At 69.8% G+C, this 27,513-nt stretch overlaps 3 protein-coding genes and 1 long non-coding RNA gene across 8 annotated transcripts in view; 3 read left to right on the top strand and 1 right to left on the bottom strand.

Annotated features, from left to right (window-relative positions):
* Positions 1–667: 667 nt before the first annotated feature.
* LOC127489300 (protein naked cuticle homolog 2) lies at positions 668–15,690 on the top strand. The gene is made up of 8 exons (XM_070056927.2): positions 668–1,420; positions 1,630–1,709; positions 11,421–11,481; positions 12,331–12,440; positions 12,777–12,872; positions 13,138–13,796; positions 14,229–14,350; positions 14,953–15,690. The coding sequence occupies exons 1-6, from the start codon at positions 1,294–1,296 to the stop codon at positions 13,531–13,533; spliced, it is 870 nt and encodes a 289-aa protein (XP_069913028.2). The 5' UTR covers positions 668–1,293; the 3' UTR covers positions 13,534–13,796; positions 14,229–14,350; positions 14,953–15,690.
* On the top strand, positions 13,546–15,386 carry NKD2 (NKD inhibitor of Wnt signaling pathway 2). The gene is made up of 4 exons (XM_089312851.1): positions 13,546–13,552; positions 13,712–13,796; positions 14,229–14,350; positions 14,953–15,386. Exons 1-4 carry the CDS (start codon positions 13,546–13,548, stop codon positions 15,384–15,386), a joined length of 648 nt encoding a protein of 215 aa, XP_089168977.1.
* A 30-nt stretch (positions 15,691–15,720) lies between the features above and the next one.
* LOC149122448 (uncharacterized) lies at positions 15,721–17,326 on the top strand. The gene is made up of 3 exons (XR_016220897.1): positions 15,721–15,920; positions 16,154–16,352; positions 17,149–17,326. It is a non-coding gene; the product is annotated as an uncharacterized LOC149122448 (long non-coding RNA).
* Positions 17,327–17,464: 138 nt separating this feature from the next.
* The window catches only part of SLC12A7 (solute carrier family 12 member 7), a 55,773-nt gene continuing 45,724 nt past the window's right edge, over positions 17,465–27,513 (bottom strand). For all 5 annotated transcript variants that reach the window (XM_070056263.2, XM_070056262.2, XM_070056261.2 and 2 more), the window contains 13 exon segments: positions 26,940–27,114; positions 25,791–25,909; positions 25,557–25,655; positions 24,666–24,785; positions 24,318–24,422; positions 24,025–24,193; positions 23,605–23,800; positions 23,342–23,511; positions 23,131–23,262; positions 22,401–22,508; positions 21,224–21,399; positions 18,929–19,062; positions 17,465–18,369 (listed from right to left, as the gene is read on the bottom strand). In XM_070056263.2, coding sequence (XP_069912364.2) covers positions 18,278–18,369; positions 18,929–19,062; positions 21,224–21,399; positions 22,401–22,508; positions 23,131–23,262; positions 23,342–23,511; positions 23,605–23,800; positions 24,025–24,193; positions 24,318–24,422; positions 24,666–24,785; positions 25,557–25,655; positions 25,791–25,909; positions 26,940–27,114 — 1,795 coding nt within the window. In that variant the 3' untranslated portion in view covers positions 17,465–18,277.

Here is a 27,513-nt window from a genome sequence, read left to right as displayed (position 1 = left end):
GCATAACACATGGCACTACTGTCACCAACACATTAACTCAGAAGACGGCACTGGGAATTCAAGTCCTCACGGGCTGGCGGGGGGCGGTGCGGGCTGACCCTGGCGAGGAGCTGGGCGTCGGGAGTGGGCGCCCAAGCCTGGGCAGAGGCTCCTGTGGCATGCCCTACCTCTCGGACCCATGGCAAACCGAGGGTGCTGGGGAGGGACCGCGCGAGCAGCGTGCAGGCACCAGGCAGGGAGCTTCCCCTGTGCCCAGCTTGGCTCCTGGCGCAGGTGTCTTCCAGGGTCAGGGGCCAGTGCTAGGCCAGCCTCTGGTTTGGTCACCACCACCGTGGGCCCTGAGTCCTGGCCAGGGATGGCCTAGGAACGGCTGGATGACCTCTGTGAAAGGTGCCCCTGGTTCAGCAAGAGCAGGTAGGGGAGGCGAGGACGGGGTCTGGGGAGCCTCCAGGACTGGGAGGCGGCTCTGGCCAAGGGCGGGGCCGCCCACGCAGCTGGAGCTGAGAGGTGCTTGTGGGCTGAGCTGCACCTGTGATTGGTATCAGCGGCTACAGGTGTGTGTCTAGCGCAGCCAAGGGGGATGGGTCCGGAGGACCCGGAGGGGTCTAGGCAGGGAGGGGTCACCCGACACGCCCTCTACGCAGGGAATGGCGTGGGCGGGCGCGGGGGGGGGGGTTCCCGGGATACAACTGGACCGGCAGGGTAAGGGCAGGTGGCCAGGCTGGGGCCCACAGCCCAACAAAGAACAAAGGCGGGGGTGCAGGGCCGGTCCGTGCTGGCGGCCGGCGCAGGCGCCTTCATCACTGCGGGGCAGGAAGGCCGGATCTGGGCTTTCCCGGGAGGCGCAGAGGGGTCCCGCGCGGAGCCCCCTCCTAGGGCCCCTCCCTCCGCCGAGGTCCCTCCCCTGGGCTTCCTGACTCCCCCCAGCCTGCACGGGAGCCAAGTTCCCTTTCGGAGGCCCCGGCGCCCAGGCCCGCCCCTAGCAAGGGAGTGGCCCCCGGGTCCCCAGGACTGGGCGTACAGGCCCGCAAGGTCCTCAGGACACTGGCGTCGGGGGCCTGCCGCAGCCCCGACCACCCTGCCAGGCCGCGCGTCCGGGTCCAGCCCCAGGTGTTGGTGGGGGTCGGCGCCGGGTGCGCTGCGGAACGCGGCCGCGGGGGGCGCTGCGAGGGCCGCGGTTAAAGCCCCGGCGCGGGCGCGCGCTCTCAAAAGGAGCCAGCCGCTCGGCCGCCGGAGCCGCGCCCCGATCCCGGGCCTCGACCCCGGACCCGGACCCTGGCCCTGGTGGCGGCCATGGGCGCGCTCCAGTCTCGGCGTGTGGAGCCGCGGGCGCGGCGAGGGGAGGGTGCCGACCCCCGTTCCCTGCCCGCCTCCTCCGGACGCGCTGCAGCAGCCAGCGCGCGCAGGGAGAGCCCCGAAGGTGAGCGGCGCCCCGACCGGACCCCAGCCCCGGCGAGCGTCCCCGGGCGGGCCGGGCCGGCAGGGCCCCCGGGAACGCACGGCCCTCGCCCCAGCCCGGTCACTCTGGAGCCCCGGGGTGGGGCCAGCGCGGGCTCGGACCCCGCGGAGCTCACGGCGTCTCCTTCCGTCCTCGGTGCTGGTTTCCCGCGCGTCGGCGCCGGCACGCAGGGGGCAGCTTCGCAGTGTCCGCACAAGCGAGCGGCCGCAGGGGCGCGGAGGAGGCGGAGCGGCGCGCGCGGGACCAGCAGGTAGGCGGGGGCCGGGCCAGGGCGCGGGGCGTGGAGGGCGGCCAGCAGGCCCGGGGACTTGGGGGCGCAGTGGGCGGCGCGCAAGGCCCCGAGGCCGTCACTCCGCGACGTCTGGGACGCCCGGGACTGTGGCGCCTACTCTTCGGGGGAGGGCGCGGGCCGGGGCTGGCGCCCGGACGTTCCAGCCGGGGGTCCTGGGGCGGCCCGGGACTACAGGGGCAGTCCCTCGCGCTGCAGGGATGGCCGGAGTCGGAGGCCGGCCCGCGTCGCGTCCCTTCCCGGGAGTGACCAGCGTAGAGACCAGGGGCAGCTGTGCACCCTCGGGCGCAGGTGCTGCCCGCAGGTGAGGACCCAGGTGTCCCTGAAAACAGGAGTGCCCCGTCCTGGGTGCCGGGTGTGTGTGTGGGGAGGTGGGAGGTGATCGAGACCTGCGCAGAATCGCGAGTGACACAAAGACGGCCTGGGACAGCGGCCGGCCCCCGCAGGCGCAGGAGGCGTGGGCGCGGCTCCTGTCCGGACGCGGTGCTGATCCTGATCCTCCTGCAGCAGGCAGCGGGGGAGGGCGGGGGGCGTGGCGACCCCGCCCGCTGCGCACGGGGAGAGTTTCCGGGGCTCGGGGCTCGCAGGTGTGTGAACGATCGGTCCCAGCTGTGAAGCGGGGATGCCCGGCGTTTCCTTCGGGGCGGTGCTTGGCCGGTTCTGGATGAGGTTCCCGGCGGGCTCCCCGTTTGCCCGTGTTCTCTGAGGCCGGGGTCCTCGGGGGGACGTGTGTGAGGTGTGGTGTGGGCTCTGGCATGGGGGCCGTGTGTGAGGTGTGCCGTGGGCTCTGGCATGGGGGACGTGTGTGAGGTGTGGCGTGGGCTCTGGCATGGGGGCCGTGTGTGAGGTGTGGCGTGGGCTCTGGCATGGGGGACGTGTGTGAGGTGTGGCGTGGGCTCTGGCATGGACACAGGTGAAGCCCTGTTCTGAGGCAGCCCCTAAACAGTGCGCAGCCCTGCCTGCCGCTGTCGGGGGCTTGGGTGCCGACCCAGAGGTGGGCAGCCTTGGGATTCACACTGTGCCCCGGCGACCATCATTGGGCCAGGGTGGGCTGCCCTCCTTACCCCCCCCCCCCCACCAAAGCTGCCTGTGTGTCCATGCACGGCAGCCCGTGGCCGCACTGGCCACAAGGATCCTGCCATTCACGCCTAATACCCCCGTGCTGGCTCCTGCTTGTCCCAGACGTGTGCCTGCCCAGGTCTGCGGTGGGTGCCAAGGAGCTGTGTGTGCCAGGACACGGCTCCTGGGTATCAGGGACGGAGCCAGGAGGGTCTGGTGGGAATGTGTGCTGTGGGGCACCGAGGGGGACGGGGTGGGAAGAGGTGCGTCGCCATGGCGATGGAGTGCCAGGGCTGAGGACAGCCGCCCGCAGCCTCGGGGCCATCAGCTGGGCCTCAGGTGGCCTGTGGTGCCGGCTGGGGCCTGGAGCTGTCTACGCTGCCAGCTGGGGCCTCAGGGTATCTACACTGCTAGCTGAGGCCTGGAGCTGTCTACACCACCGGCTGAGGCCTTGAGCTGTCTACACTGCTGGCTGGGGCCTGGAGCTGTCTACACCGCTGGCTAATGCCCTGAGCTATGCACACTGCAGCTCTGAGTGCATTCTTCTAAAAGGAGGCCCCTTCGCGAGCTGGAGTGACCAACTGGACACCCTGGCCACACCTGTGAGGACAGAGCCCCATGGCGCAAGTGCCCACAGCACAGCTGTGCCCTGTGGCTCCTGGGACCCAGGGCTCAGCCCCTTCCATGGTTAGGATTCCAGGGCGGGGCCGGGGCCCTACGGGGCAGCAGTGGCACTGTGCCTTCCTCCGCACCTGGCTCGCTGTGCGCTAGGGGCCGCGGTTGGGAGCCCCGACTCCTTGAAGGGCTTTAGTCCCGTTTGGACAGCACCGTCTCGCATTCACAGACGTGGCAAGGGGCACACGCCACGCCCCAGGAGCCCCTTACACTCCCCTCCCAGCACGCCCCTGGGAACCCGCCCACTCCATGCACCACACCCTAGAGCCCCACCCACTCCACCCAGCACGCCCTGGGAGCCACTCCTGCTTTCCCCGAGCTCTGCCCCTGGGAGCCCTGCCCATTCGTGCACCACACCCCCGGAGCCCCACCTGCTCCACGCACCGCCTCCTGGTCGCTAGGAACCTCTTCCACCGGCCTCGCTGTGGATGGACATGGGGCATGGCAGACCCGCGCCAGATCCGTCTGTGTACCGCTTCTGCGCCCGTGCACCTGCAGGGTGGAGCCGGCGGGGTGTCCACGCCAAGTAGGCAGTCACGTGTCTGTGGGGTGGGCGGTCCTTGCCCGAGGTCCTGGTCCACGGCGATGTCCGCTCCAGGACTGGCCTCCCACGTCTGCTCGGGGAATGAGAACTGACTGTGCTTTTTGTCTTAATTTTTATTTATTCACCTTTATTTGAAAGGCAGAGGGACAGTTGGAGAGAGGTCTTCCATCAGCTGGTGACTACCCAAATGCCCCCACAGCCAGGGCCAGCCAGTCGAAGCTGCATCCGGGTCTCTCACGAGGGAGCAGGTGCACCCGTCCTGTCCTTGAACCCTCACTGCTGCTGCCTCTTGGGGTGCGCGCTGGCCGGAGGCTACGATGGACACAGCCTGGACCCACGCCCAGGCACCCGCATGGGGGTGTGGGCAGCCCTGGGCGCCCCTCCCTCTGGCCGCCTTCCGGGGTCCCTGCTCCTCCAGGTGGCCTCTCCCCCTAGAAGCTGTCCACTCCAGATGCCGGGCGGGGGCCTTGCTCCCCAGTGCCGCACTGTGACCTGGGAGCCCTGGGCCCTGGCGCAGGAGCGGGGGGCTCCCTGCGCCCTGTTCTGGTGACGCTGTGCCTGTTCCCGCACCTGGCCCTCGTCCCCACACTCCCCCTCAGGGTCTCCGCCCACCTCAGGTGTCCAGATGCCCTCTGCTTGACCCCTGGTCAGGACTAAAACCCCAGTCTTTCTCCCCAGGCCTGTGCCCCAGAGCCCTCCCAGCACCGGACACTGCTGCCGCCTCCCCCGCAGACGCCCGGGGCAAGAGGTGGCCCTGCCTGCCTCCCCCCCGCCCCCCACCCTACGTGACCCTGACCCCGCCGGGACTGCTGGGGCGAGTCAGAGGAGCGGGAGCCGCTTCTCCGCTCCCGGCTTCAGGCCTGGCCCTGCCTTCCTGTGTGGGCAGCGGAGGGGACGGCAGGATTCAGGCCGACAGTGAGCAACCTGGAGGGCGCTGGTGCGCGGGGATGGGCTGGGTGGGGGTGGGGCCAGGGTGTGTGGGCGAGGCCGGGGTCCTGTAGGCGTGGCTGCAGCGCTTGGTGTAGGAGGAGTGGGTGGGAGCGTGTGGGTGGGGCTGGGGCCCTGTGGGCAGAGCTGGGGCGCTCAGCGTGTGGGCGGGGCCGGGGTCCCTGCAGACCCTGCTGGTGTCCTGGCCCCCATTCTCTGTCCTCGCTGTTGAGCGGAGTTCTGGTCCCGGCCGGCTCCGGGGCTCTGCCTCTCCAGGGCCTGCCTGGGGGTGGCCAGCAGCCGCCCGGGGTCTCACCTCTGCGGGCTCCGGTGTCCTCCGGGCAGATCCAGTCAGTGCTGCCCCCTTTCTGTGTGGATGCGGTGAGGGCGGCGCAGACGTGGCTGTTTGGTGGACGGGAGCGCCTGGGCCTGTCCCCAGAGTGGACCGTTCTTAGAGTTCCCCCCACCACTGGTTTGGGGTGCCGCCCGCCCTGGTGCTCCCAGGCTGAAGCAGCCGTGGTCGGCGGCTGGGCGGATCTGAGCCTGCAGTATCCCACGGGTCTGGAGGAGCTGGGGACCCTCACTGAGGCCCGGAAGCGTCCAAGGGAGGCTGTGTGTGCGGGAGGTGTGGTGTCGCGGGCCATGTCCACACTGAGCACCTGGAGCATGGCAGGTGTGGCCAGGTTTCTCAGGGTGAATGAATTCCTCGTCTGGGGTGGGGAGGGGGACAGACCTCTAGGGGAAGTTCACTCCCCAGGTGACTGGGCCAGGAGGAAGCCAAGAGCTCCCTGGGGTCTCCCACGCGAGTGCGGGGCCCCAAGCACCCGCTGTCCTCCGCTGCTTTCCCGGGCCATCAGCAGGGAGCTGGGTTGGAGGTGGAGCCACTGGGACTGGAGCCGGCCCCTGGCAGCAGGAGCTGACCCCTGACCCCATCCGACTCCCTGGGTGGGAGCCCCGCACTGCTGTCCCAGGAGGCAGTGGGCTTGCCCCAGGCGGGAGGACTCTGTCAGCAGCTTTGCTGTGACTGCTGTGGGAGTAGCCTGGAGCGGCCACTGGCACTGCTCTGCCTGCCCTTGGGGTTGCTGGACTCCAGAGGGCCCAGCGCCACCCAGGGGCAAACATGGGGTGGGGATGAGGGCAGTGGGGGTGCGTAGCCTTGGGTCAAGGGCAGAGTGACCGGCTGGAGTGCCCACCTGCCTATGGGCTGGTCCTGCACCACCCTGTCCTGTTGGAGACCATGGGAGAGTGGTGGGCTGGGGTCCTGGGTGCGTGGGGGTGGGAGCGCGTGGGGGTGGGAGCACGTGGGCAGGGTCGGGGTCTTTTTGTGGGGCTGGAGCGCCCACCTGCCTGCAAGCCCTGTCCTGCACCCACGTGTCAGGTACCACGGGAGGGCAGTGGGGCAGGGCTCCTGCTGTGTGGCCGGGCAGCAGCCAAGACGGTGTGCTTGTACACGCATGTTCCCTTCTCGCTGGACTCTTAGCCACGCTCCTGGCCGGGGACAGGTGGCCTCTGTGGAAATCACTGGAGCTGTCTGTGCCCTCCAGCCCCTTGGTGTGGTCAGTGGGCTGTGGTGCGCAGGGTGTGTGCACCGCCCCAATGCAGAGCCCCCCTGGAGGGGCCAGGGCCGTGTGGCCTCGCTCTGCTGCTGTCCGTGGGGGCAGGGGCTGGGCGCCAGGGGAGCAGGGGCTGGGCGCCACGGGGGCAGGGGCTGGGCGCCACGGGGGTGCTGGCTGGCCCCTGCAGGCGTGGGGGAGGGCCCTGCTGGCCATGCTGTGCATCTGTGACCTTTGGGTGAGTGAGCTCAGGGGCGGCCGTGGGCTCAGAGGTGCCCCCACCTTTTCCTCTGAGGCCTTGTGAGGAGACAGTGAGGTCTGAATGAAGACGGAGCCCGGGGCGCTGGTGCTGGCTTCTCAGTGACCAGGCAGCGGTGTCTGTGAGCACATGTGTGCAGTGCACATACATGCTGGGGCACATGCATGCATCATATGTACATACTGGGGGCACACGTGTACTGTGCACATGTGCAGTACATATACATGCTGGGGCACATGTGTGCAGTGCACACACATGCTGGGGCACACATGTGCAGTACATATACATGCTGGTGCACACACATGCAGTGTGTATACGTGCCAGGGGCACACGTGTGCAGTGCACACGCATGCTGGGGAACACGTGTACAGTGTATGTACATGCTGGGGCACGCATGTGCAGTGCATATACATGCTGGTGCACACACATGCAGTGTGTATACGTGCCAGGGGCACACGTGTGCAGTGCATACGCATGCTGGCACGCGTGTGCATCACATGTACATGCTGGGGCATATATGTACTATGCACACGTAAGGGCACCTGTGTGCAGTGTACATGCATGTGGGGACACACATGTGTGCAGATTTTGGGTCTGTGTTGAAATCCTTTGTTTCCAGCACCCCTCCCCCCCATCCCCACCTCCACCTTCTGGGAGGGACGTGGGCTGGTCCCTGCTCCAGGTGGGTGCTCAGGTGCCCCGAGGCTCGTCCTTGCCACTCGGCGGTCAGCGTGGCTCATGCGTGCCCCTGGCCACTGGCTCGTGAGCCGCGTCCTGCCTCTGTCCCCGCCTATCCCTCGAGGTGCAGCTCTCTTCACCGGCAGAGCGGCCTTGGGCCAGAGTGACCGCCCTCCGTCTCATGCCGGACAGTGCCGTGTGCTGGGCAGGACCGGGGCGGGGGACTCCCAGCGGGGGCCCGTGGGCCAGGCCAGCTCCTGGACCTTCTGCTGCTCGAGTGACCCAGGCTGAGAAGCTGGGTGAGCGTGGAGGTGACTCCAGGTGCTGGCCCGCGAGGATGCGTGTGTGTCTGAGGGGTGCCGGGACCCCAACATCAGGATGATCTGGCTGCAGCTGGACACCTGTCTGTCACAGAGTCCGACACAGGCACAGGGCGAGGTATGGCCCCGCGGATGGCTCCCCGGAAATGTGGCCGCACAGCCCCGGGGAAGGGCCCAGGAACTTCCCTGGCTGCCAGGCCCCGCCCAGCCCACGGCCCCCCAGATCACCCTCCGGGTCTGAAGGGCGTCGTCCCTGCTCCTGTAGCCCTCGGCCTCCTGTGGGGCCCACGGACCTGCCCACGATGCCCCCAGGTAGCCCCAGGCATGTGGACTCCTGGAGGCGGAGCTGCCCTGGGCGCCTGGTGCGCCCCCTGCTGGGAGCTCCGTGCCAGTGGGGGGCTGTGTGGCCAGAGCTGGACATGGGCCTGATGGGGCCCTTTCCCTCCAGCTCCTGAGGCAACCCCCCCCCCCCCGCCGATGAGATCCCAGCCAGGCTGGTCGCAGCATGCGTGGGGTTAGACACGCGTGCCCATCCGTACTGGCCCAGGGTCACAGGGATGCTTGGTGGACAGCACCTTCCCGACGGCCTCGGACGTGGGCCCGCCCCACCCCATCTCTGCAGGGCTGTGGCTGGAGAACAGAGTTCCAGAAAATGCCATCCGGCACCGGCTCAGTCCCCGCTCCCTGCCGCCCCAAGGAGCGCCCCCAAAGGAACCCCCTCTCTGCCAGTCGTCTCCATCGCTCGCTCTCTCCGTCCCTCTCTGTCTCCTCCATTCTGTGTTTTTCCACACCCCCATCCCGGTCCCCTCTTCCCACTCTTGGACTCCATCCACATGGAGCCCCCTCCGGTGGGGCCGGGCTGGGTGAATGCGTCCTCCCCACCCCCAGCAGAGCCGAGCACTGCACCGTGGGCCTGGCTGCCAGAGGCGTGACGGGCCGGCGCCTCTGCTCCGGTCCCTGTGGCCACACCTGCTACCTTGGGGAGCCGCAGCCGCAGGGCAGGGGTCAGTGCGGTGCATCCACTGAGGCCTGTGGGGGGGGGACTGGACACACCCACCCCGAGCTCCCCAGCACGGCATCAGCCAGCGCGCACCACCCACGTCCAGCAGGGGAAGGCCAGCTTCTGCGAGCAGCTCCCCGCGGTGAGGCCGGGCCTCCCCTCTGCGGCCCCCACACCAGGCCCAGGAGGGGACGCTGTCCCCCTTGCCTTCCTGAGTCCTGGGGAAAGACCCCCGCCTGCCCGGGGGTGGGGACGGTGGTCCACGGCGCAGGCCGTCCGGTGGTGCCAAGTGGACACTCAGCAGGCGGGGCAGCTGCTGCTCTGTGTGGCATTGCCACTGGGACGCGGGCCCCACGGCCGGCAGGGCGCCCTGCACACCCTGCAGAATGGGTGGGCGAGCAGGCGAGGGCAGGGTGGGCACTGGGAGGAGCGCGGGCACTTGTGGGGGTCAGCACCAGGGGCCTACAGGAAGCCACAGGCTTGGTCAGGGCGTCCGGGCGCTGTGGGGACAGAGCTGGACGTTGGCAGCCGGGGTGGGGGTGGAAAGGGAGGAGTTGGCCAGGAGGCCAAGCAGGGTGGCAGCTGGGCAGTGGGGGCCGGTGAGTGGCCCTCCGTGGGTGGCCGGGGCTCCTGGGGAGGCTGGCCCTCAGCACCCTGGGGGCAGCCGGGGAGCCCCGTGTTGGCCGCCTTTCTTCAGGAAGTCCTGGGGCGCACACGTGGCGGTTCCGGCAGACAGGAGGCTGGGCCGTGTCCCGGCCCGTGTGCTCCGAGCACCCACGTGCAGCCCTCGGAGAGTCCTCCCCGCAGCGTGAGCCGCTCGGTGGCGGGGCTGTGGCTGCGGCTCTCGGGCCCAGGCGGTTCCGGAGGTGGGGCCCGTGGGGTGTGTTTCGGGAGCCGCCTGCTGTGCCAGGGAGCTCGGGCCGGCCCAGCCTTGGGTGGTTCTCGGTCACGGGTTGGTTGTGGTAGCGTTTGTACGGTAGCCCTGGCTGGTGACGCCCGGCGGTTACTCCGGCCCTGGGAAACCCCCGGGGGCTCAGCCCAGGCTGTGGCGGCTCCTCCTGCCGCGTTTCCCACCCCATCCCCGAGCGTCTCCACCCACCTGTAGCCAGCACACGCGCCAAGAGCAAACACGCCGATCACTTTAAACTCGAGACTGCGTAGTGGACGTGTGTGTGCGGAGTTGGGCTCCTCACTCCACGTGTAGTGGACATGTGTGTGCCAAGTGTTTAACTCCACATGTAGTGGACACGTGTGCCGCATGTTCCGCTAACTCCGTGTGTAGTGGACACATGTTCATGCTGAGTGTTCAGCGTGTAGTAGACATATACATGCTGCATGTTCAGCTCCTAACTCCAGGTGTAGTGGACACGTGTGTGCAGCGTGTTCCAACTCCACGTGTAACAGACGTGACGGGTTCATCATTCACGTCACGAGGAACAAGGTGGAAACCCTGGGCGTGGCCTCCAGGTTCCGCCAGGTTCCTGGGTGTTGCTGCACCTGCGACTCGTCAGCTGTGCTGGCCCCAGGGCCTTGTCACAGTCCTTCCGGCCACGAGGGCCGAGCACTTGGCCCTCAGCCCTGGGGTCCCGACTGCCCGTGCTTGTGCAGCCGCAAGGAGACGAGGACCCCCTGCTGTGGGCTGGGGTGGGGGGTTCCCAGCAGGGCTGCCGGAGGGAGGATGTGGGCCCCTCCCTCTCAGCCCTCGGCCGGTGGGGGGCCGTGGGGCGCCTGGCCCTGTGTGACCAGGGCGTGGCACTCAGCAGGGTCCTGGAGCAGTTTGTTCCGTGGCTGTGGTCGCTGGTCGGGGCAGGCGCTGGGCCCCCTGTGCTCTGGGTGGGATGTGGGGGGCTCCTCCCTGGAGGCCTCGGCCCTGCTGCTGCCCCCGGGGAAGTCAGTGAGGGGAAGTTTTACTCGGTACTCACCTGGGGGCTGGCCTCAGCGCCCCATGCCGCCCACTGCCTGTGGGTCTGCGGGTGGGGGTGTCAGTCTAGAACCTTCTGTCACCCCTGTGTGGACCCTAGCCGGTGACCACCATGGCAGGAGGGTGCTGGCACCTGCTGTGTCCCCGCCCTTCCTTGCTGGCCAGCCTGGCTTGGACTCCAGGCTGCTGTTTGGGGCCACAGCACAGGGTGGGGGCAGGGGGGCCAGGGTGCTGTGGTGCAGCTGTGGCCCCAGCCCCCGCATCCTCTCCCCGGTGGACTGTGGCTGACGGACCCAACAAGTCGACGCCAGGACCCTCGCCCTGCTCGTACCGGCTTTGCAGCCGCCTGGGGCCAGAGACGGCAGGTGGAGGACTCGCGGGCCACGTGGCCCGGCTGCCTGAGCCACGCAGGAGCCTTCCCGGGGCTCGGCGCCGCCATCACATCGGACGCGCGGCTCCCCACACCCCGCCTGTGTCCCCACGTCCATGTCTGCTGCTTGTTGGGAGCCGCGAGGGCCGGCGGGGCTCCTGCGCCTGGGTGGTGGGCAGGGCTCTCTGGGGGCAGCGTGTGTGAGGCCAGGCCTGCGTCCGGGTCCCGGCACACAGGGGGCTCCGAGAGGCTGGGGTTCGTGGACTCGCACAGCAGAGGACACCGAGGTGCCTCGGGGGACTGGGGCCAGGGTCCAGTTCAGGCTGCCCAGAGCTCGTGGTCACCCCTGCCCTGTCGTCCCCGCAGGAGCTGCTCAATGGGGACCCCGAGGAGGGGCCTCCCTGGGAGAGCCGGAGTCCACTGGAGGGTGAGTGCTGGCTGGAGCTGCGCTGTGGGCCTCCCCGTGTCCCCCGTGACGGGGCGGGGCCCGGGGTGCAGGAGGGGCTCTCACACTGGACGGCTCCCGCAGGTGGGGCCGCGCAGCACGGGCTGGGCCGCATGCCGGGGACAGGGGTGGCAGAACTGGGGGGTGGGTGGGCCCCAGGCGTGGAAGCGCCCCGTCCACGTTGGAAGCTCAGCCCACTGTGGCCTTCGTGGCCGGTGGGCTCTGGGCCACGGGTTCCTGGAAAACTAGATGGTGCAGTTAGGGAGCCCTGAGACTCAGGGAGCACCCGCTCCGGCCTGAGGGTGGCCCCTGGGCAGGGTGTGGCGGGAGGGGTCAGGAAGGGGCTCCCGGCTGTGGCCGACACAGGTGGGCAGCAGCACAGTGCCCTCGCTTCTCAGCTCCAGCCCTTGTGGGAGGGGCAATGGGGGGGCAGCTCCCTCTGTTAGGGTCAAGTCAGAGTGTCGGGGGGGGCAGCTCCCTTCTCGCAGGGTCAGAGTGTCGGGGGGACAGCTCCCTCTGTTAGGGTCAAGTCAGAGTGTCGGGGGGGCAGCTCCCTCTGTGAGGGTCAAGTCAGAGTGTCGGGGGGGACAGCTCCCTTCTCGCAGGGTCAGAGTGGGGGGCAGCTCCCTTGTGGCAGGGGCAGTGGGGGGGGCAGCTCCTTCTGTGAGGGTCAAGTCAGAGTGTCAGGGGGACAGCTCCCTCTGTTAGGGTCAGAGTGTCGGGGCGGGGACAGCTCCCTTCTCGCAGGGTCAGAGTGTCGGGGGGCAGCTCCCTTGTGGCAGGGGCAGTGGGGGCAGCTCCTGGACTGAGCCGTACCCCCCGTGTCCCCAGTGGCACAGACTGCGGAGAAGACCGAGGGCGCGGCCCCACTGCCCCGCGTGGAGGACAGAGGCGGCCCGGTGGCTGGGGAGGGCCTGGGCAGAAGGCGCCTGAGTGTCCGAGTAGGTGTTGGCCCCTGTGTGGGTGGGGCCTACGGCTTGTGGGTGCCGGGGGCGTGGCTACGGCCAGGCAGCGCACAAGAGCCAGCCTGGGGCAGAGGCGGCTGGGCTGGCTCCTGGGCTCTGAGCTGAGCCCTGTGGTGCGGACAGCACCGGGCACGGGCGGTCAGCACGGCTGCTGAGCAGGGACAGGTCTGCGGGTTCTGGCCCCTGCTCCACCTGCACCGCCCTCGGGGTGAGCTGGGAAGACCATGGCCAAGTCTGAAGCAGGCCCTGGAGGGGCTGCGGGGAGTCGTGGCCGAGGGTGACACCTGTCCCGTCCCCGGGGGCGGCCGCCAGGTGCTGCGGTGTGACGTCTCGGTGGAGGGCGGCAGCCGGCAGGAGTGGACGTTGACGCTGTATGACCTGGACAGCGGCGGGAAGGTCACCCGGGAGGTGAGGGGTGTCCCGGCCGTGGGGGAGGGGAGGTCAGGAGAGGCCCACCTGGAGGCGCCCACGCCGAGCCCGCGGGGCCCCTGGGGAGGCGGCAGCGGTCAGCGCGGGCGTGGACATGGCACCTCAAGTGAGCATGTGAGCCCGCCTGTGCCGAGTGGGACCTGGACAGGCCTCGGACGTGAAGGGCGGGGCCATGTGGGCCCAGGGGCCCCTGGAGGCATCTTGGGGGGGGCAGTGCCCTCTGAGGCTAGCTCTGTCCACCCAGGACGTGTCCAGCCTGATGCACACCGTCTGCGAGGTGGTCAACGCCTCTATCAGCCACTCCCCAGACAGCAGCAAGACCCTGCGTGTGACGCTGACCGTCAGCCCCAAGCCCTCTGGCGAGGACAGGCCTCCCAGCAGCCAGGGTGAGGCTCTGGGCTCAACCCAGGAGGGCTTCCAGGAGGTGGTGTTCTGCTTAGGCAGCACCGGGTCTGTGGAGATCTCTCCTCCCTCAAGTCCACTCCCCCGGCAGCACCCCCACACCCTTAGGTGTCCCGATTGTACCCTTGCTCCCACCACACCCCAAGCAGGGCTGGTGCCTGCAGGACTTCAGGCTGTGTGGCTGGGCAGTGAGTGGACGCATGGATGGACAGTGAGTGGACATGTGGCTGGGCAGTGAGTGGACGCATGGATGGACAGTGAGTGGACATGTGGCTGGGAAGTGAGTGGACGCGTGGGCTGTGAGTGGAAGTGTGGAGAGGGATTCACCCCTCCCCAGGCAGTGGGGGCGGGGTGACAACATGGAGTTGGGGGAGCACGTGAGCCCCAGGAGGGGACAGTTGGCTCTGCCCCCTCAGACGCGGAGCCCGGTGGCTGCGGGACGGAAGCGGAGCTGGCCCAGGACCCCGGGGCGGCCAACAGGAAGCCGTCTGCACAGGGCAGGTGAGGACTGCTGGGAGCCCCGGCCACCTCCCGCTGTGCTCTCGTGGCTGGCCTGCCTGGACGGGCCCCGCGTGCAGGAGGTGGGCGCTGCTGCGGTCCTGGGCGGGGTGCCTGTCAGGACCCTGCCCAGTGACCGGGGCCAGGCTGGGCCGAGCACACTGGGCACTGAGCAGCTGTAGGGGGCTTGCAAGAGCCCGCCCGGCCGCTCGAGGGCCGTGTTCTGCTCGCTGGCCATGGTGGGGGCAGTGTGGTGACCACAGGGCATGCCGGCGTGAGCTGCTGGGTCAGGGTCTCCATCCCGGCTGGGCCACCTGCTGGATGCCGCCTGGCTGTGCCCACCCTCCCTCCTGCTCCCTCTGGCCGGACCACACCCAGCCCAGGACCCTTGTCCTGCCTGGTGGGTGGTCAGCTCCTTGGCCTTGCGCCCTGCAGGAGGCCCGATGCCCAGGCCTGCCCCGTGCGGGGGCCCTGCTGTGTGGATGAGAACACGGAGCGGAGGAACCACTACCTGGACCTCGCAGGGACAGAGAACTACGCGTCCAGATTCAGCCCCGGTAGGTTCTGGGCAGCTGGCACTGCCCTGGGTGGAGATGCCGCATGAGGGCCCGCCCTCACCCCTGCGGCTCCTGGGGTCCCTACAGCAGGGACGGGGTGCGTGCCTGTGGGTGTGGGGGGTCCCTGGGCCAGGACGGGGACAGCATGGGGCTTCCTCCAGGTGCTCAGAAGGGGCAGCCACCCGGCGCCCATGTGGCTGCTGAGAGTGCTGGGCCGGAGCCCAGCAGGCCCTGTCCTAGGGGAGGGAGGGGTTGGTCCCAGAACGGGGCGTCGCTAAGGCATCGGGGAGGCCCCTGCTCGCCCCTGCTCTGCCGGCCGCCGCTGCCCCCAGCTGGACAGAGCGGGGCGTTCAGTCCCGTCAGCCTGGAGGGCGGAAACCTGTACACAGGTGGCCAGTGTTGGACTCTTTAACACGGGGGTTCCGGAAGCGCGTCCCAGCTGCAGCCCCTCACAGCGGGAGTGGGCGGGAGCCTCCCCCCAGGGGTGGCAGCTGAGCCCCAGCTGGGGACCTGCGCGCAGCTGGCAGCACGTGGCTGCCTGGCCTCAGGGGCTGCCCTGCCCCACGTGGGCCGGGGTCACTGCTGAGCCACTCTGTGCGCAGGGTCCCCGCCGACGCAGGCCAGGCACGCGCCGAGCAGGTCCCGTTCGCAGGACTCGGATGCCCACGATGGCCACGCCGCCCACGCCTGCGGAGCCTGGGCGCCAGACGTGCAGCCCCGGCCGAAGGGGCCGGAGCAGCCGCCCCTCAAGCCTCCCAAGGGCTCACGGCGGCCGCCCGAGGCCCCCAGCAGCTGCAAGCCTGGGAAAGGCCTGGGCCACCACCTGCCGGCCCCGGCCCCGCAGGACGGCCACAGGCGGTACCGGCAGAGGGGCAGGGAGGGCCACTCGCCACGCAAGGCCACGCATGGCCACCCGGCCACCGTGGAGCTGCCCCCCGCGCTGGCAGGTGAGGGCCACACGGTGCCCGTGGTCCAGCGGCACGAACACCACCACCACCACCACCACTTCCACCACCACCACTTCCACCCGCCCTAGCTGCGCGGGCACGGGCACGGGCGCGGGCATGGGCGCGGGCACGGACGGGACTCCGCCCCGCTGCTGCCTTGAGGCCACGTGGATTTTGTGACAGCTGAGTGTGATCTATAAACACCAAACACGCGTGGAAACGCACGCCTGTGTCTGCCGTCATTCATGGCCAGGAGGGCCCGGTGCGGGAGGGGTCCTCGCAGCACGGGGTGTGCCCTCTGTGGGATCTGCTCACCGCGGGGAGGGGCGTGGAATGTGGGCGGGGCAGGGCAGCGTCCTGACGGGACACAGGTGGGCCCAGGCCGGGGTGGGGGCTCCTGCCCATCACTCAGCAGACGGGCTCCTTGCTGTCCTCCAGGACGAGGGGCGGGCTCTGGCGCCTGTCCCCGCCCCCGGCGCTGTTTTCAGGGTTGAAACCAGCAGCGGTCAGCTGGTCGCTGAGGCTCCTCTCCAGGCCTGGCACACGCATGTGCAGCCGGCGCAGCGAGGAGGGGGCATGTCTGAGTCCACGCCAGCACACGCGGGCCGCGCCGTCGTGGATGGGTGAGTCCCCCACTTGGCCCTAAGGAAACCCCAGAAACAACACCCTGCGCTCGTGTGGCTGGGCTCCCTGGACGCCGCCGCACCTGCTCGCACTTCCACGCGGCCCAGTGTTGGGGGCGGTCCAGCACGGGGGCTGCTGAGGGATGGCGTCCTCACCGTCTTCCGTTCCACGCCGGCCCTGGCGTCCACACCCCGGCTGTACTGAGCCTTCTGCGTCCCCTGCTGGTGCCCAGGAGGCCTGAGCTGGAGGAAGGACCTGGATCCTGCCAGGGACGGGAGTCCCTGAAGCCTTGCAGGTCGCCCACCTGGACGAGCATGGAGGTGGGCAGGGGCTCTGCTGTGGGCACCGGGGAGGAGGCAGAGCACGGCCGTGGTGGCTGCTGGTGACCTCAGAGCCGGGCAGCTGCACCCGAGCCCGGGGAAGGCCCGCAGGTGCGTTCCAGGTAAACCCGCTCCTGCCCAGGCAGCCTGAGCCGGCCCCCTTGGCCACCATGTTCCCTGGGGCCAGGCCCGGCCCTGTCCACTCTCTGGGGGACCCTTCCATCCCCCTTGCGTGAAGGCGAGGCTCGGCCCGGGGCTCCTGGGGGCCCGAGTTGGTGCTGTGGCCTTGGCTCTCTGCCTCTGCCGGGCCAGCCTGACACACGGTGGCCAGTGCAGCCACGGCCCCTGCACTGGGTCCTCGGCACAGGGTGGGGGTGGGCAGAAACACCTCCACCCTGCCCCCGGGGCCACTCCAGTGTTGAGTGCTTGAGTCAGACGGCCAGAGGACCATCCCCACACATGGTGCCCATAGGGAGTGGTCAGGGGCCACAGAAGCGCTTGGGTCTAGTGCCGGGGTCAGGGCACCTTCACCCCAGAGGACGGGTGCCCCAAAGCCACTGGGGGAGGGGACAGCATGAGTGTAGAGGCCCCAGAGGCCTCTGCTCTGTGCCACGAGGCCCACGCCTGCCTGGCCACCTGCAGGCCTCTGCCTGTCTCGGTCCCCTGGCCTGGGGACCGCCTCTGTGCTGAGAGCCGCAGGCCTGGCCCTCGTGGTCACTCTTGCCACGGCCAAGCCAGCGACGGCTGACCCAGCCATGCAGTGCCCGCCGGACGCCCAGCCTCACACCTCAGCCCCGCCCACAGCCCACAGCCCACAGCAGAGTACGCGCAGTGCCCAAGTCCAGATCTGCACGAGGGCATCTCCCGTGTCACCACCAACTCCCGTGTTACTACCTACGCCTCCCAGGTCACCGCGGACACCGTCCATGTCACCAACTCCTGTGTCACCACCAATGCCTCCCGTGTCCCTGCCATCAGAGACGCACAGCCACTGCCCAGTCCTGCTCTGCCGACGGCTGGGCCACACCGGTTGTCAGCTGCCGGGTACACTGGCTGCCTCCACGCTGCGTGCCCGGGGCCGCCAGCTCCCCCGCAGGTGGGGCGTTCACCACGCCACCGGGCGCTTTCCTCGGCTCTCGGCTGACTGGGCGCGGGTTGCGATGCCGGGAGGGGTCTCGGGGAAACCCCTCGGGGCGCCAGCGTCTACAGTATGAAACGTGCAGTTCTTCAGAGACCACTTTATTTTTCTACTAAACAAAAATCATACAAAGACAGCTTCTATAAAAACAATGGATCTGGGCGGCTCCCCCAGCACAGCCTGCTGGGGACGGCCGGGCATGGCCGCGACAGCAGGCGAACCCCGGGAGCCCAGAAGCGCACGCCGTGCTCTGCCTGGCCTGAAGTCCAAGGACGGACCCAGCCCCGTAGAGCCTGTGGGCACCAGCCGTTGAGGGCCTGGACAGCCGGTGTTTAAATAAATAAATACGCCATCTAGCGGGGGCGGTGCCGCGTCCTGGGCCCACACCTGTAGGGCCCTGCGAAGACCTGGTGTCGCCCCCTGGGACCATGGATACTCGGGGCAGCGGACGGAGCTCAGGGACACGCATGCGCATGGCCACCACGATGGCACCGATGACCCTCAGCCTTGCGGCTGGCCACTGCTCCCAGACGTGCAGGCTGGAGGCCAGGCACCGGGAGCGTTCTGGGCATGACCGGGTGTCGTCGGGTTGCTGTGGCGTAGGGCAGGTGCACAGGGCTGGGTGCACTGACCTCGGGGCCCCCGGCTGAGTGGGCTCCCTGCGTGCTGACAGACGGGGCCCTGGGGGCCGGCGCAGGCCCCTGCACCACACCTTCATCACGGAGGGGCATGCGTGCTTCACGGGTGCTGCGGACGGACTGGGGGCTCCTGCCACACTCGGCCTGGGGGGAGCCGGCAGCCGGCCCAGGGCACACCCTGCGGCAGGAGGAGCCGGCACCAGGCCTGGAAGCTTCCGCAGGAAGCCGTGGGGCGTCCAGGCCTGCCCCGTCCCGGGGCCTCAGGAGTAGATGGTGATCACCTCCCGGCCGCCGCCCCTCACCAGCACGACCCGGTTCAGCCCCTCGGTCAGGACCTCCAGAAACTCCATGTCTGGGGTGGGCGGAGTTAAGGCCACAAGAAACTCAGCTGCTGGGAAGGAGGGCGGGGGCGGGGGGTGTGTGTGTGTGCAGAGGCAGCAGCTGCCCCCGGCCAGCCCAGCCCAGCGGCCAGCCGCGGGCCTGAGGCTCAGCCAGATGGGCGCTGCCCTGGGCCCCAGGCAGGACCCCACGGCGCACGTTCCGCGGGCAGCCCTGAGCCTCGGCGGGCCAGTAGCTGCGCACCGGGCACTGCTGGGGCCAGGAGTCTGCTTGGGCGAGGTGACCTAGGAGCTGGGAGGGCAGGGCACGGCCACAGCAGGGCCCAGTGCACTCGTGGGGGCGCACCCCGGCCCTGGCGCCTGAGAGGGGGCCCGGACCGCACGCCCCCCGCCCCGGCTTCTGAGCCATCCCAGGGATGCGTGGGAGCCGGGGCCACCCCTTCCTTGGCCCGGTGGGGGCGACCCCGCCAGGCTGAGTTCGGCGCCCTGGCCCTGGTCTGGAGGAGGGTGCGCTCCCTGGGGGCCGCGAGACGCGCCGCATGTGCGCATGCGCACGCGCGCAGGGAAGGATACAGTTCTCGTCTCCCTGCCGGTTCTTCGGCGGCCCCGGCATGTTGAGCAGGACCAGTTGCGCGTCCTGGGACCTGCTGAGCACCACGCCGTTCAGCTTCACCGCCGTGTGCATCCGCCGGACGTTGGAGTGGTCCCTGTGGGGAGCAGGCGGCGGCCCCTCGGTAAGCCACGCCCACACGTGCTGGGGCAGCCCCTGCGGTGTGGGTCCCCGGGGTGGGGGTGGGGGGCGGGAGGTGGAGCGCAGCTGCCGCAGGCTAACCAGGACCCCCTGCCCTCGGCCACCTGGAGGAGGTCCTTCAGCCTCCAGGGCAGGCAGGACACCGGAGACCCTGCCACTCGCGGCCCTGGCCGCAGATGCGTGGGGACACTGCGATGGCACAGGCGTGCACCGCGGGCCCTCTGTGGGGAGGGCCATCAGCGCCTGGCAGAACTGGAGTCCCAGGAAGCCGCCGTGGGAGAAGTGGCCCTCCCTGAACTGGGGCACTGTGAGGTAGGAGGCGGCCGGCGGGCCCGGAGCCCAGGGCCGGGCAGGGCAGGGCAGGCGGCCCCTGAGCCCCAGGCAGCACACAGCAGCCTGCATCTGTCCCCCATGCCCCTGGGGAGGGGACTGGGAGCTGGGCATCGGGGTCCTGGGTGGGAGTCCCACGGGCAGCGTGGGGATTCACACCCTTGGCTCCTGCACTTCCCGAGTCGCAGAGACAGGGAGAGAAAGAGGGAACACACACTTGCGTGTGCATGTACACACATGCCCGGACACAGAGCACACATGCACACCTATGGACATGCAGCAGGACACGTGTGGCACACATGGCATTACACACATGGACACCGGTGCAGACGTACACATGCAGATATGCACAGGGAGGAGACAGACGCAAACACACACGGGCACCCACGTGTGCTCCCCGGGACACGGTGCTGTCACTGCGGGCTGACGGGGGGGGGGGGGCAGGCCTGACCTTTGACCTTCCAGAGGCGTCTTCTGCCCTGACCCACGGAGGCGCGTGTGGGGAGCGCCTCTCCCAGCAGCCACGTTTTCTCTGAGTCTACGGCCTGCTGGCCCAAGCCCAGGGAGACCCGACCTCGCACAGGTCTGTGCACGTGTGTGCGCCCACGTGTGTGCCCACGGGGAAGCAAGCCCTACTCCTGTGTCAACATGGCTGACTCTCTCGGCAGCCAACTCCCTGGTGGTCCACGTGGTGGGCACGGGTGGCTCACAGCCCCCCGCCTGCCCCAGGCCCACGAGATCACGGCGTGGGGGGCAGAGCGAGGTGACGGCAGAGGAGACGAGATGGACAGCACCTGCCTGGGAACTCGGACTGACCACACCCCTTCCCCGTGGGGAGGGCAGATTGCACAGGGGAAGCATCGCAGGTCCTGTCTTGACCTGAAGTCACAGGCCTGGCTCCCATTCAGGGACACGAGGACCCCACGCCTGCCCTACACGTGGGGGAACCCCCGGGACCAGCTGGCCTCAGCTCCGAGTGAGTCCAGCGTGGGCCCCAGGGAGTTCCACGGGAGACGGGTGTGGACACCTCGGCGGAGCTCTGCCTGCATGGGGCCCGCACCAGGACACACATGTGCACACACACGGCTATACACGCGAGGCCAGGGTGCAGCTCCCTGCCTGCACGGGGCCTGCACTGGGACACAGATGCACACACACACGGCTGTACACGCGAGCATGCAAGGAGGCCAGGGCTGAGCTCTGCCTGCACGGGGCCTGCACCAGGACACACATGTGCACACACACGGCTGTACACGTGAGCATGCGAGGAGGCCAGGGCTGAGCTCTGCCTGCACGGGGCCCACACCGGGACACAGATGCGCACACGGCACACATGGCTGCACACGCGAGCATGCAAGGAGGCCAGGGCTGAGAGGCCCAAGCCTGGCAGCGACTTACAGGTTCCCCCATTCTCTACGCAGAGGAGAAAGCACAGGGCAGCTGTGAGCACGAGGCCTCTGCAGCCCACCTGGGTCCCGCCCGACCCCACAGGCATCACGGGCCCCGTCTTTCCCAGAGGGAGCAGCCCCGGCTCCCCACCAGCTGGAGTGACTGAGCACAGCTGCCTCACTCCTCCTCCACGGCCCGGGCTCCCCTCCCCTGGGGCCGCCCCAGCTCCGCAGGGCACAGGGCGGGCTCCGTCCCCTGGGGCCATCCCAGCTCCGCAGGGCACAGGGTGGGCTCCATCCCCTGGGGCCATCCCAGCTCCACGGTGCACAGGGTGGGCTCCGTCCCCTGGGGCCGCCCCGCACTCCTCCCCCCCCCAGAGGCCAGCGGCCGACACCCACGGCTTCAGGCTGAAGAGGTCTCGGAACCCAGCCGTGCCGGCGTCCTTGTTCCTGTGCTTCTCCGCCGTCAGCTTCTCCTTGGTCCAGGTCATCTGCACCTTGTCCGGTGTCGGCGGGGCCTGGGCCCTGGAGGCTGCCGTGTGGGACGCCGTGTTCCTGTCGTGGATCAGCTGTGCCTGGGGTGGGCGGGGCTCGGCGTGAGCAGTGGCCACTGGGGCCAGGCCGCCCTGCAGATGCGAGGGCTGAGCAGCGCACGACTGGCCCGGCCCTGCTCCTCCCGCCTCCCCCTGCCCCAGAGAGAAGGCCCCAGGGCTCCATGTGGGCACCAAGGGGACACTGGCACTGGGCAGTTCTCGCTGGACATGGCCCCAGGCCACCCTCCCCTGCCTGCCAGCACAGGAACATCTCAGGTGCTCCCAGGGGGAGGCCAGCGTCCACCCCCTGCCCCCAGGGCTCCCGGGGGGGGCGCGTCACCCAGGCCACCACTGCCTGGGCCCCCACTGCGGAAGTGTAAAAGGGGAGATGACCGGCAGCTGTGCCCGCGGCAGGAGGCCCGCGGCCCCCACAGAATCAGCAGGTGGTGGGCACCGCAGGGCCCCTCAGATCGACTTCCGTGCCCTGCCTGACCCGTCACCACGGGAGCCCCGCACTGACTGCGGGAGCCCCGGGCAAACCCAAGGCCCGGAGCTGACGGAGTGCTGCCGTGACCCAGGCAGAAGCGCGTCCCCTCAGCGCCCCACCCCAGCCACTGCAGACACACAGGAGCCGTCACTCTGCACGCTTCGGGCTGGGCACGCCCCTCACGGCGACACCAGGGGCAGCGGGCATAAGCCGGTGCCACACCGGGGACGCTGCGTGCCCGGACAGCCGTCTGTGGGCCCACCGCCCCGCCCGCCCACACACCCGGGCCTCTCACCTCCCTCTCCCGCCCGCATGCCCGGGCCTCACCCCCCAACCCCCGCCGTCCGCCCCGGGCCACTCACCTCCCTCTCCCACTCCCACCTGCCCGCACGCCTGGGCCGCTCACCTCCCACTCCCTCTCCCACCCACACGCCCGGGCCGCTCACCTCCCTCTCACCTCCCTCTCCCGCCCGCACACCGGGGCCGCTCACCTCCCTCTCCCGCCTGCACGCCCGGGCCTCTCACCTCCTTCTCCCTCTCCCGCCCGCACGCTCACCTCCCGCTCCCGCTCGCCCTTGGTGAGCTGCATCTGCTTCAACATCTGAGACCTCTGCTCCATCAGCAGCGTCTTCTCGTAGGTGAAGGCGGAGATGTCGTTTTCCACCTGGAGTCCCAGAGCGAGTGTGAGGCGCTGCCGCCGCCCCCGGGCCTCAGCTCCCCTGCCCGGGCAGCCCCGAGCCTGTGGATGACACTGCAACCCCAGGCTGACCAGGTGACCGTGGGCTGGGGTGCCGGTGCCCCAGCGACAGGCGTGGGCTGCTCCTCAGGCCACCCTGCCCCACCTGAGGCTACGTCCACGTGGAAGCCACGTGGAGACCACACAGGACGGCAGGGTCTTCAGCACTGGCCACGCGGGGACCAGAGTCCTGCCCACGGCAGCTGTTAGTGGAGACCGAGAGCGGTCACGGCCACGGAGCAGTCCATGGCAGAGGGGTGGCCGGCTGGCCTGGGCTCCCGGGACCAGGAGGCTGTGCTGGTGCCCCAGGCATCGGGTGCCAAGCACGCGTGTGGTGGAGACGCCCGAGAGTCGCAAACCCAGACCCGGCGTCCACGGCTCTGCCCTCTGCAGGGCGGGGGAGCGGTGCCTCGGCGGCTTCTGCCAGCCCGCGTCTCCCCCCAGCCGCATACCCGAGAACGTTCTGGGCACGCAGACGGCGGCAGCAGGCGCGACTCGCACCCACAGCCGGAGCCCCACGCCGGCCACGCCGGCCACGCCGGCCACGCACCATCTCCACCACCTCCACCTCGGCGCTGATGCGCAGGTGGTACAGGAACATCTGCAGGTCCTTCTTCATCTGCACGCTGTTGTCGTCCACCTGCGCCACCGTGAAGATGCGCATCCGGCACTTGCGCCACACCTGGCGGGCGGGGCTGGCGTCAGCGCGTCCGCAGGCCCCGCCCCCCGGAGGCCCCGCCCACCCAGGCCCCGCCCCGCACCTTGTGCTGCCGCAGCAGGAAGGGCAGCAGCATGAGCATGCCGCCGTCGTGCACCACCCACCACACGTCGATGCTGCCCTCGCTGAAGCGCTCCTGGTTCTGCGGGAACGCGTCGATGTTCTTGGCCACCAGCAGGGCCTGCTGCGCCGCGGTGGTGTCGCGGACCGTGTCTGCGGGGAGAGGCGGCGCCGGCGGTCACCTTCCCGGCCGGCCGCGCGTGCTCCCAGCTCCCAGGGCCCGCGCCCGGCGCCGGCCACACCCACCGACGAAGTACTTCCAGGAGTAGGGGCTGTCGGGCTGCTTCCAGGCCTCGGGCCAGGCCATGAGCACCGTGTTGTGCTTCATGCCGCCCAGGCCGGCCGCCTGGATCAGGTGCGAGCAGCCGTCGCGCAGGCTGGAGGAGACCACCAGCTGGCAGAAGCCCTTCATCTTCTCTGCCCCCATCAGCGCCCGGATGTTCTGCGGCACAGAGCGGGTCAGGGCCGGGCACTCGGCGGGCGTGTGTGCACAGGAGACACGCAGGGACAGCAGGTGCGCCTGCCTCTGGCACCCGAATGGGGCACCGCCCCGGGGCCAGGAAGGGCGGGGAGGGGGAGGGGCCTGGCCTGCCCCTGGGTCTCGGTCCCCGCACACTCCCAGACCCAGGCCCGCGGCCTCCCGCGTGGGGCCGGGACGAGCCCCACCTCCTCGGCCCGCTGCGCCTCCACGTGCTTGTCCAGGAAGGTGCCCTCCAGCACAGAGCCCACGATGGTCAGGCCCTTGCCGGCCTTCAGCTGGGAGGTAAAGGACAGCAGGCGCGGGTGCGTCACGCGCTGCTCGGCGTCCAGGGTCAGCATCACCAGCACCTGCGGCCTGGGCGTCAGGGGCAGCGCTCAGCGCGGCGGCCATGGGGGCTGCTGGGGGCCAGGCCCCGCCCCTGGACCAAGGCTTCCCCAGGGGTCACTGAACGCGGGCCGGGACAGGCCCAGCCGCTCACCTCCAGTTCTTGGTGTGGGGCGGGCCGTGCTCCACGCGCAGCAGGGCGTAGCGGGCGGCGTTCAGCGACAGGCCCCTGATGCCATCACCCCACTCCTTCTCGGCCCTGGGGGACGGCAGGGAACCACTCACCCCGCAGCTCGGGCACTGCCCTGGAGCCCAGGGCCTTCTCCACCTCAGGGAGGGATTGCCGAGCGGCCACGCTGGGATGGGCGGCTGGCGGGGACAGGGTCACCGTGTGGACAGGGCACAGGGCCAGTGCCCCTGGGAGGAAGAGCGCTGCGCGCAGAGGGGAGCTGGGGGCCCCGCCTGCTTGGCTCGGGCACCACCACTCGGCTCCGGGGCTCACCCGCGGTACTCGATGTACTTGTAGATGCAGCCGGCGATGAGCATGGCAAACAGCGCGTAGTACCAGGAGCAGATGAACATGAGGGCGAGGCACAGGCTCATGCCCAGAAAGGACAGGGTCCTGTGGGGGCCACAGGGGCACTCGGCATGCAGGAAGGACCCCGTGGGCCACACGGAGACCCTGCACGTCCAGGGCACACCTGGACACAGAGGCCAAGGACCTGGCCAGGCGGGGCTTCCCCAGCGGTAGTACCGCCCCCTGCTCCACCCCCCCCCATGGAGGACCAGGTGGGGCCATCCCCAGCGGTAATACTGCCCCCTGCCCCGCCCCTCCCCCACGGAGGACCAGATGGGGCCATCCCCAGTGGTAATACCGCCTCTTGCCCCGTGGTACCGCCCCCTGCCCCGCCCCTCCCCCACGGAGGACGGGCGCCCTCACCAGTGGTAGTACCGCCCCCTGCTCCACCCCCTCCCCCATGGAGGACCAGGTATGGCCATCCCCAGTGGTAATACCGCCCCTTGCCCCGTGGTACCACCCCCTGCCCCGCGCCTTCCCCACGGAGGACCAGATGGGGCCATCCCCAGCGGTAATACCGCCCCTTGCCCCGTGGTACCGCCCCCTTCCCCACGGAGGACCAGATGGGGCCATCCCCAGTGGTAGTACCACCCCATGCCCCGTGGTACCGCCCCCTGCTCCACCCCCTCCCCCATGGAGGACCAGGTATGGCCATCCCCAGTGGTAATACCGCCCCTTGCCCCGTGGTACCGCCCCCTGCCCCGCCCCTTCCCCACGGAGGACCAGATGGGGCCATCCCCAGCGGTAATACCGCCCCTTGCCCCGTGGTACCGCCCCCTGCCCCGCCCCTTCCCCACGGAGGACGGGCGCCCTCACCAGTGGTAATACTTGAAGCGCGGGCGCCAGTTGGGGGTGCGCAGCAGGGTCTGCACGGCGCAGGCCAGGTTCACGAACATGTAGCACATGAGGAAGAACCTGCGGACAGAGCGGGGGGGGCCCACGCTGAGCTGGCGCGCCTGGCCAACCCTTCCCCCCCCCACCCCCCGGCTCTGTGTCCCCTCGCGTCCCCGACTGCTCGGCCCTCAGGCCTGGCGCCCCGCGCCCACTCACATGGACAGGATGGGCGCCACGCTGTCCAGGGAGGCGATGAGGATGCCCGTCTCGCAGATGAGGGCCGTGAGCAGCAGGGCCCACGTGGGCTCCCCGTTGGCCTTCCCGTGGCCAAACACCTGCGGGAGGATAGAAAGGGGCTGCACCACGGGCTGGCCCACGCCCAGGCGGCTCTACAGGGCCTGCACCTGACCGGCCCCCAGCCACCATCGGCCCCACTCCCGCTCAGCCTGCACGAGAGCCCAGGCCCCTCCCCATCCGTGGCAGGCTGCCACCGCAGCTCTCGTGCCGTCCTCAGGACAGCCCTGGCTTCCGCGACCTCCCTGCCCAGGGCTCCAGGCACAGCATGCAGGGCAGGGCCAGGCCGCAGGGCCCCGTCCGGTCAGCACAGCCACCGCCTTGGTGCCCATGCAGAGGGGACGGTGGCCGAGAGCAGACGGTGGCATGTGGACCAGCTCCCCAAAGGCACCAGGTGGCCTCAGGAGACCCTGAAGACCAGTCTCAGGGGTGGGAGCAGCAGGAGTTTCCAGAAAGCCACCCTCACCACCAAGGTCGTAAGGCTTGTCTAGCCAGCTCCCTACGACGCAGATCCAGGGAAGAATGGTCAACTGGGGGTGGGGGCAGGGCACAGCAGAGGCCCTTCCTGTAACCCGCCCGCCGGCCTCCATGTTCTGCCGGGGTCAGGGAGCTGGGACCCAGCCTGCGCCCCAAGGAACCAGACTGAGGCCTGGGGGACTGAGCCCGGGCCGCTGTGGGCCCCGAGAACCGAGTCGGGCAAACAGGAAGTGCCCGGGCGGACGTCGGAGCACCAGGCGGGGACATCAGAGGGGGTGCTGAGCTGGCCCGGCCTGGCCGGACTCATACGTGAGGACACGTTGGACAGAGGCCACGGGGGGCCCAGCCCTGTCCTCACCGCTTTGGCTGGAGCCCCAGACCTGGCTCCTCCCCAGGGCCACAGGACCACGACGCCCACCCGAGACTCGGGCCTCACGGCCACACCTCCCTCTCCCAGTCAACCCAGAAGGCCTTGCACAGCAGCCGCAGGGACCCCGGGTCTGGAGGCGGCACACAGGTGTCTACCGTCTTTGTTCCCCTGGGGACGCTCACGGGCCTGGCCCCGGCCCCTCTGGGGTGGGGTGGGGGGCTCACCTGCAGGAAGGGCACGATGCCGTCGCGGGCGATGGCCTGCAGCAGGCGCGGCGCCCCGGTGAGGCTCTGCAGCCCCGCGCCGCAGGTGGAGAAGAAGGAGCCGATGACGATGACCCAGGGGGATGGCCAGGCCAGCATGCCGATGACCAAGTTCCCCTGCAGGGCCTCCCCGAACCTGTGGGCGGGCACGCGTGGGGTTCAGCACCACCGCCGAGAGACAGGGACGGTGAAGGCACCAGACTGGAGCCCTGGCCTGGCCTCACCCGAGGCCCTCTCTGGGGTCTGTGCAGCAGGGCAGGGACCCTGAGGAGGAGGGCTGCCCCTGCCCAGGGTCCTGCTCCCCTAGGTTGCTCTCGGCCCAGCCCAGGCCACAGTGGCTCTGAGGGACGGGCGGCGTCCTGGGGCCTGTGGGCATCACTGCCCCCCACTGGGACCCCCACTGCGCCTCCACCCAGAGGCAGCCCGGGAGGTCTGCCAAGGTCCCAACCTTGCCCCGCTGCACCCCTGCAGTCTGCCCGGCTGGGGTCAGCGTTTGTCAACGTCACTCCCCGGCTGCCAGCTCAGGCCGGACGGG

The sequence above is a fragment of the Oryctolagus cuniculus genome, chromosome 14 (genome assembly GCF_051225735.1).
Source record: "Oryctolagus cuniculus isolate XC-2025 breed Fujian yellow rabbit chromosome 14, ASM5122573v1, whole genome shotgun sequence".
NCBI lineage: Eukaryota > Metazoa > Chordata > Mammalia > Lagomorpha > Leporidae > Oryctolagus > Oryctolagus cuniculus.
The sequence above is the reverse complement of the archived record's forward strand: the minus strand, read 5'-3'. Positions and strand labels throughout refer to the sequence as shown.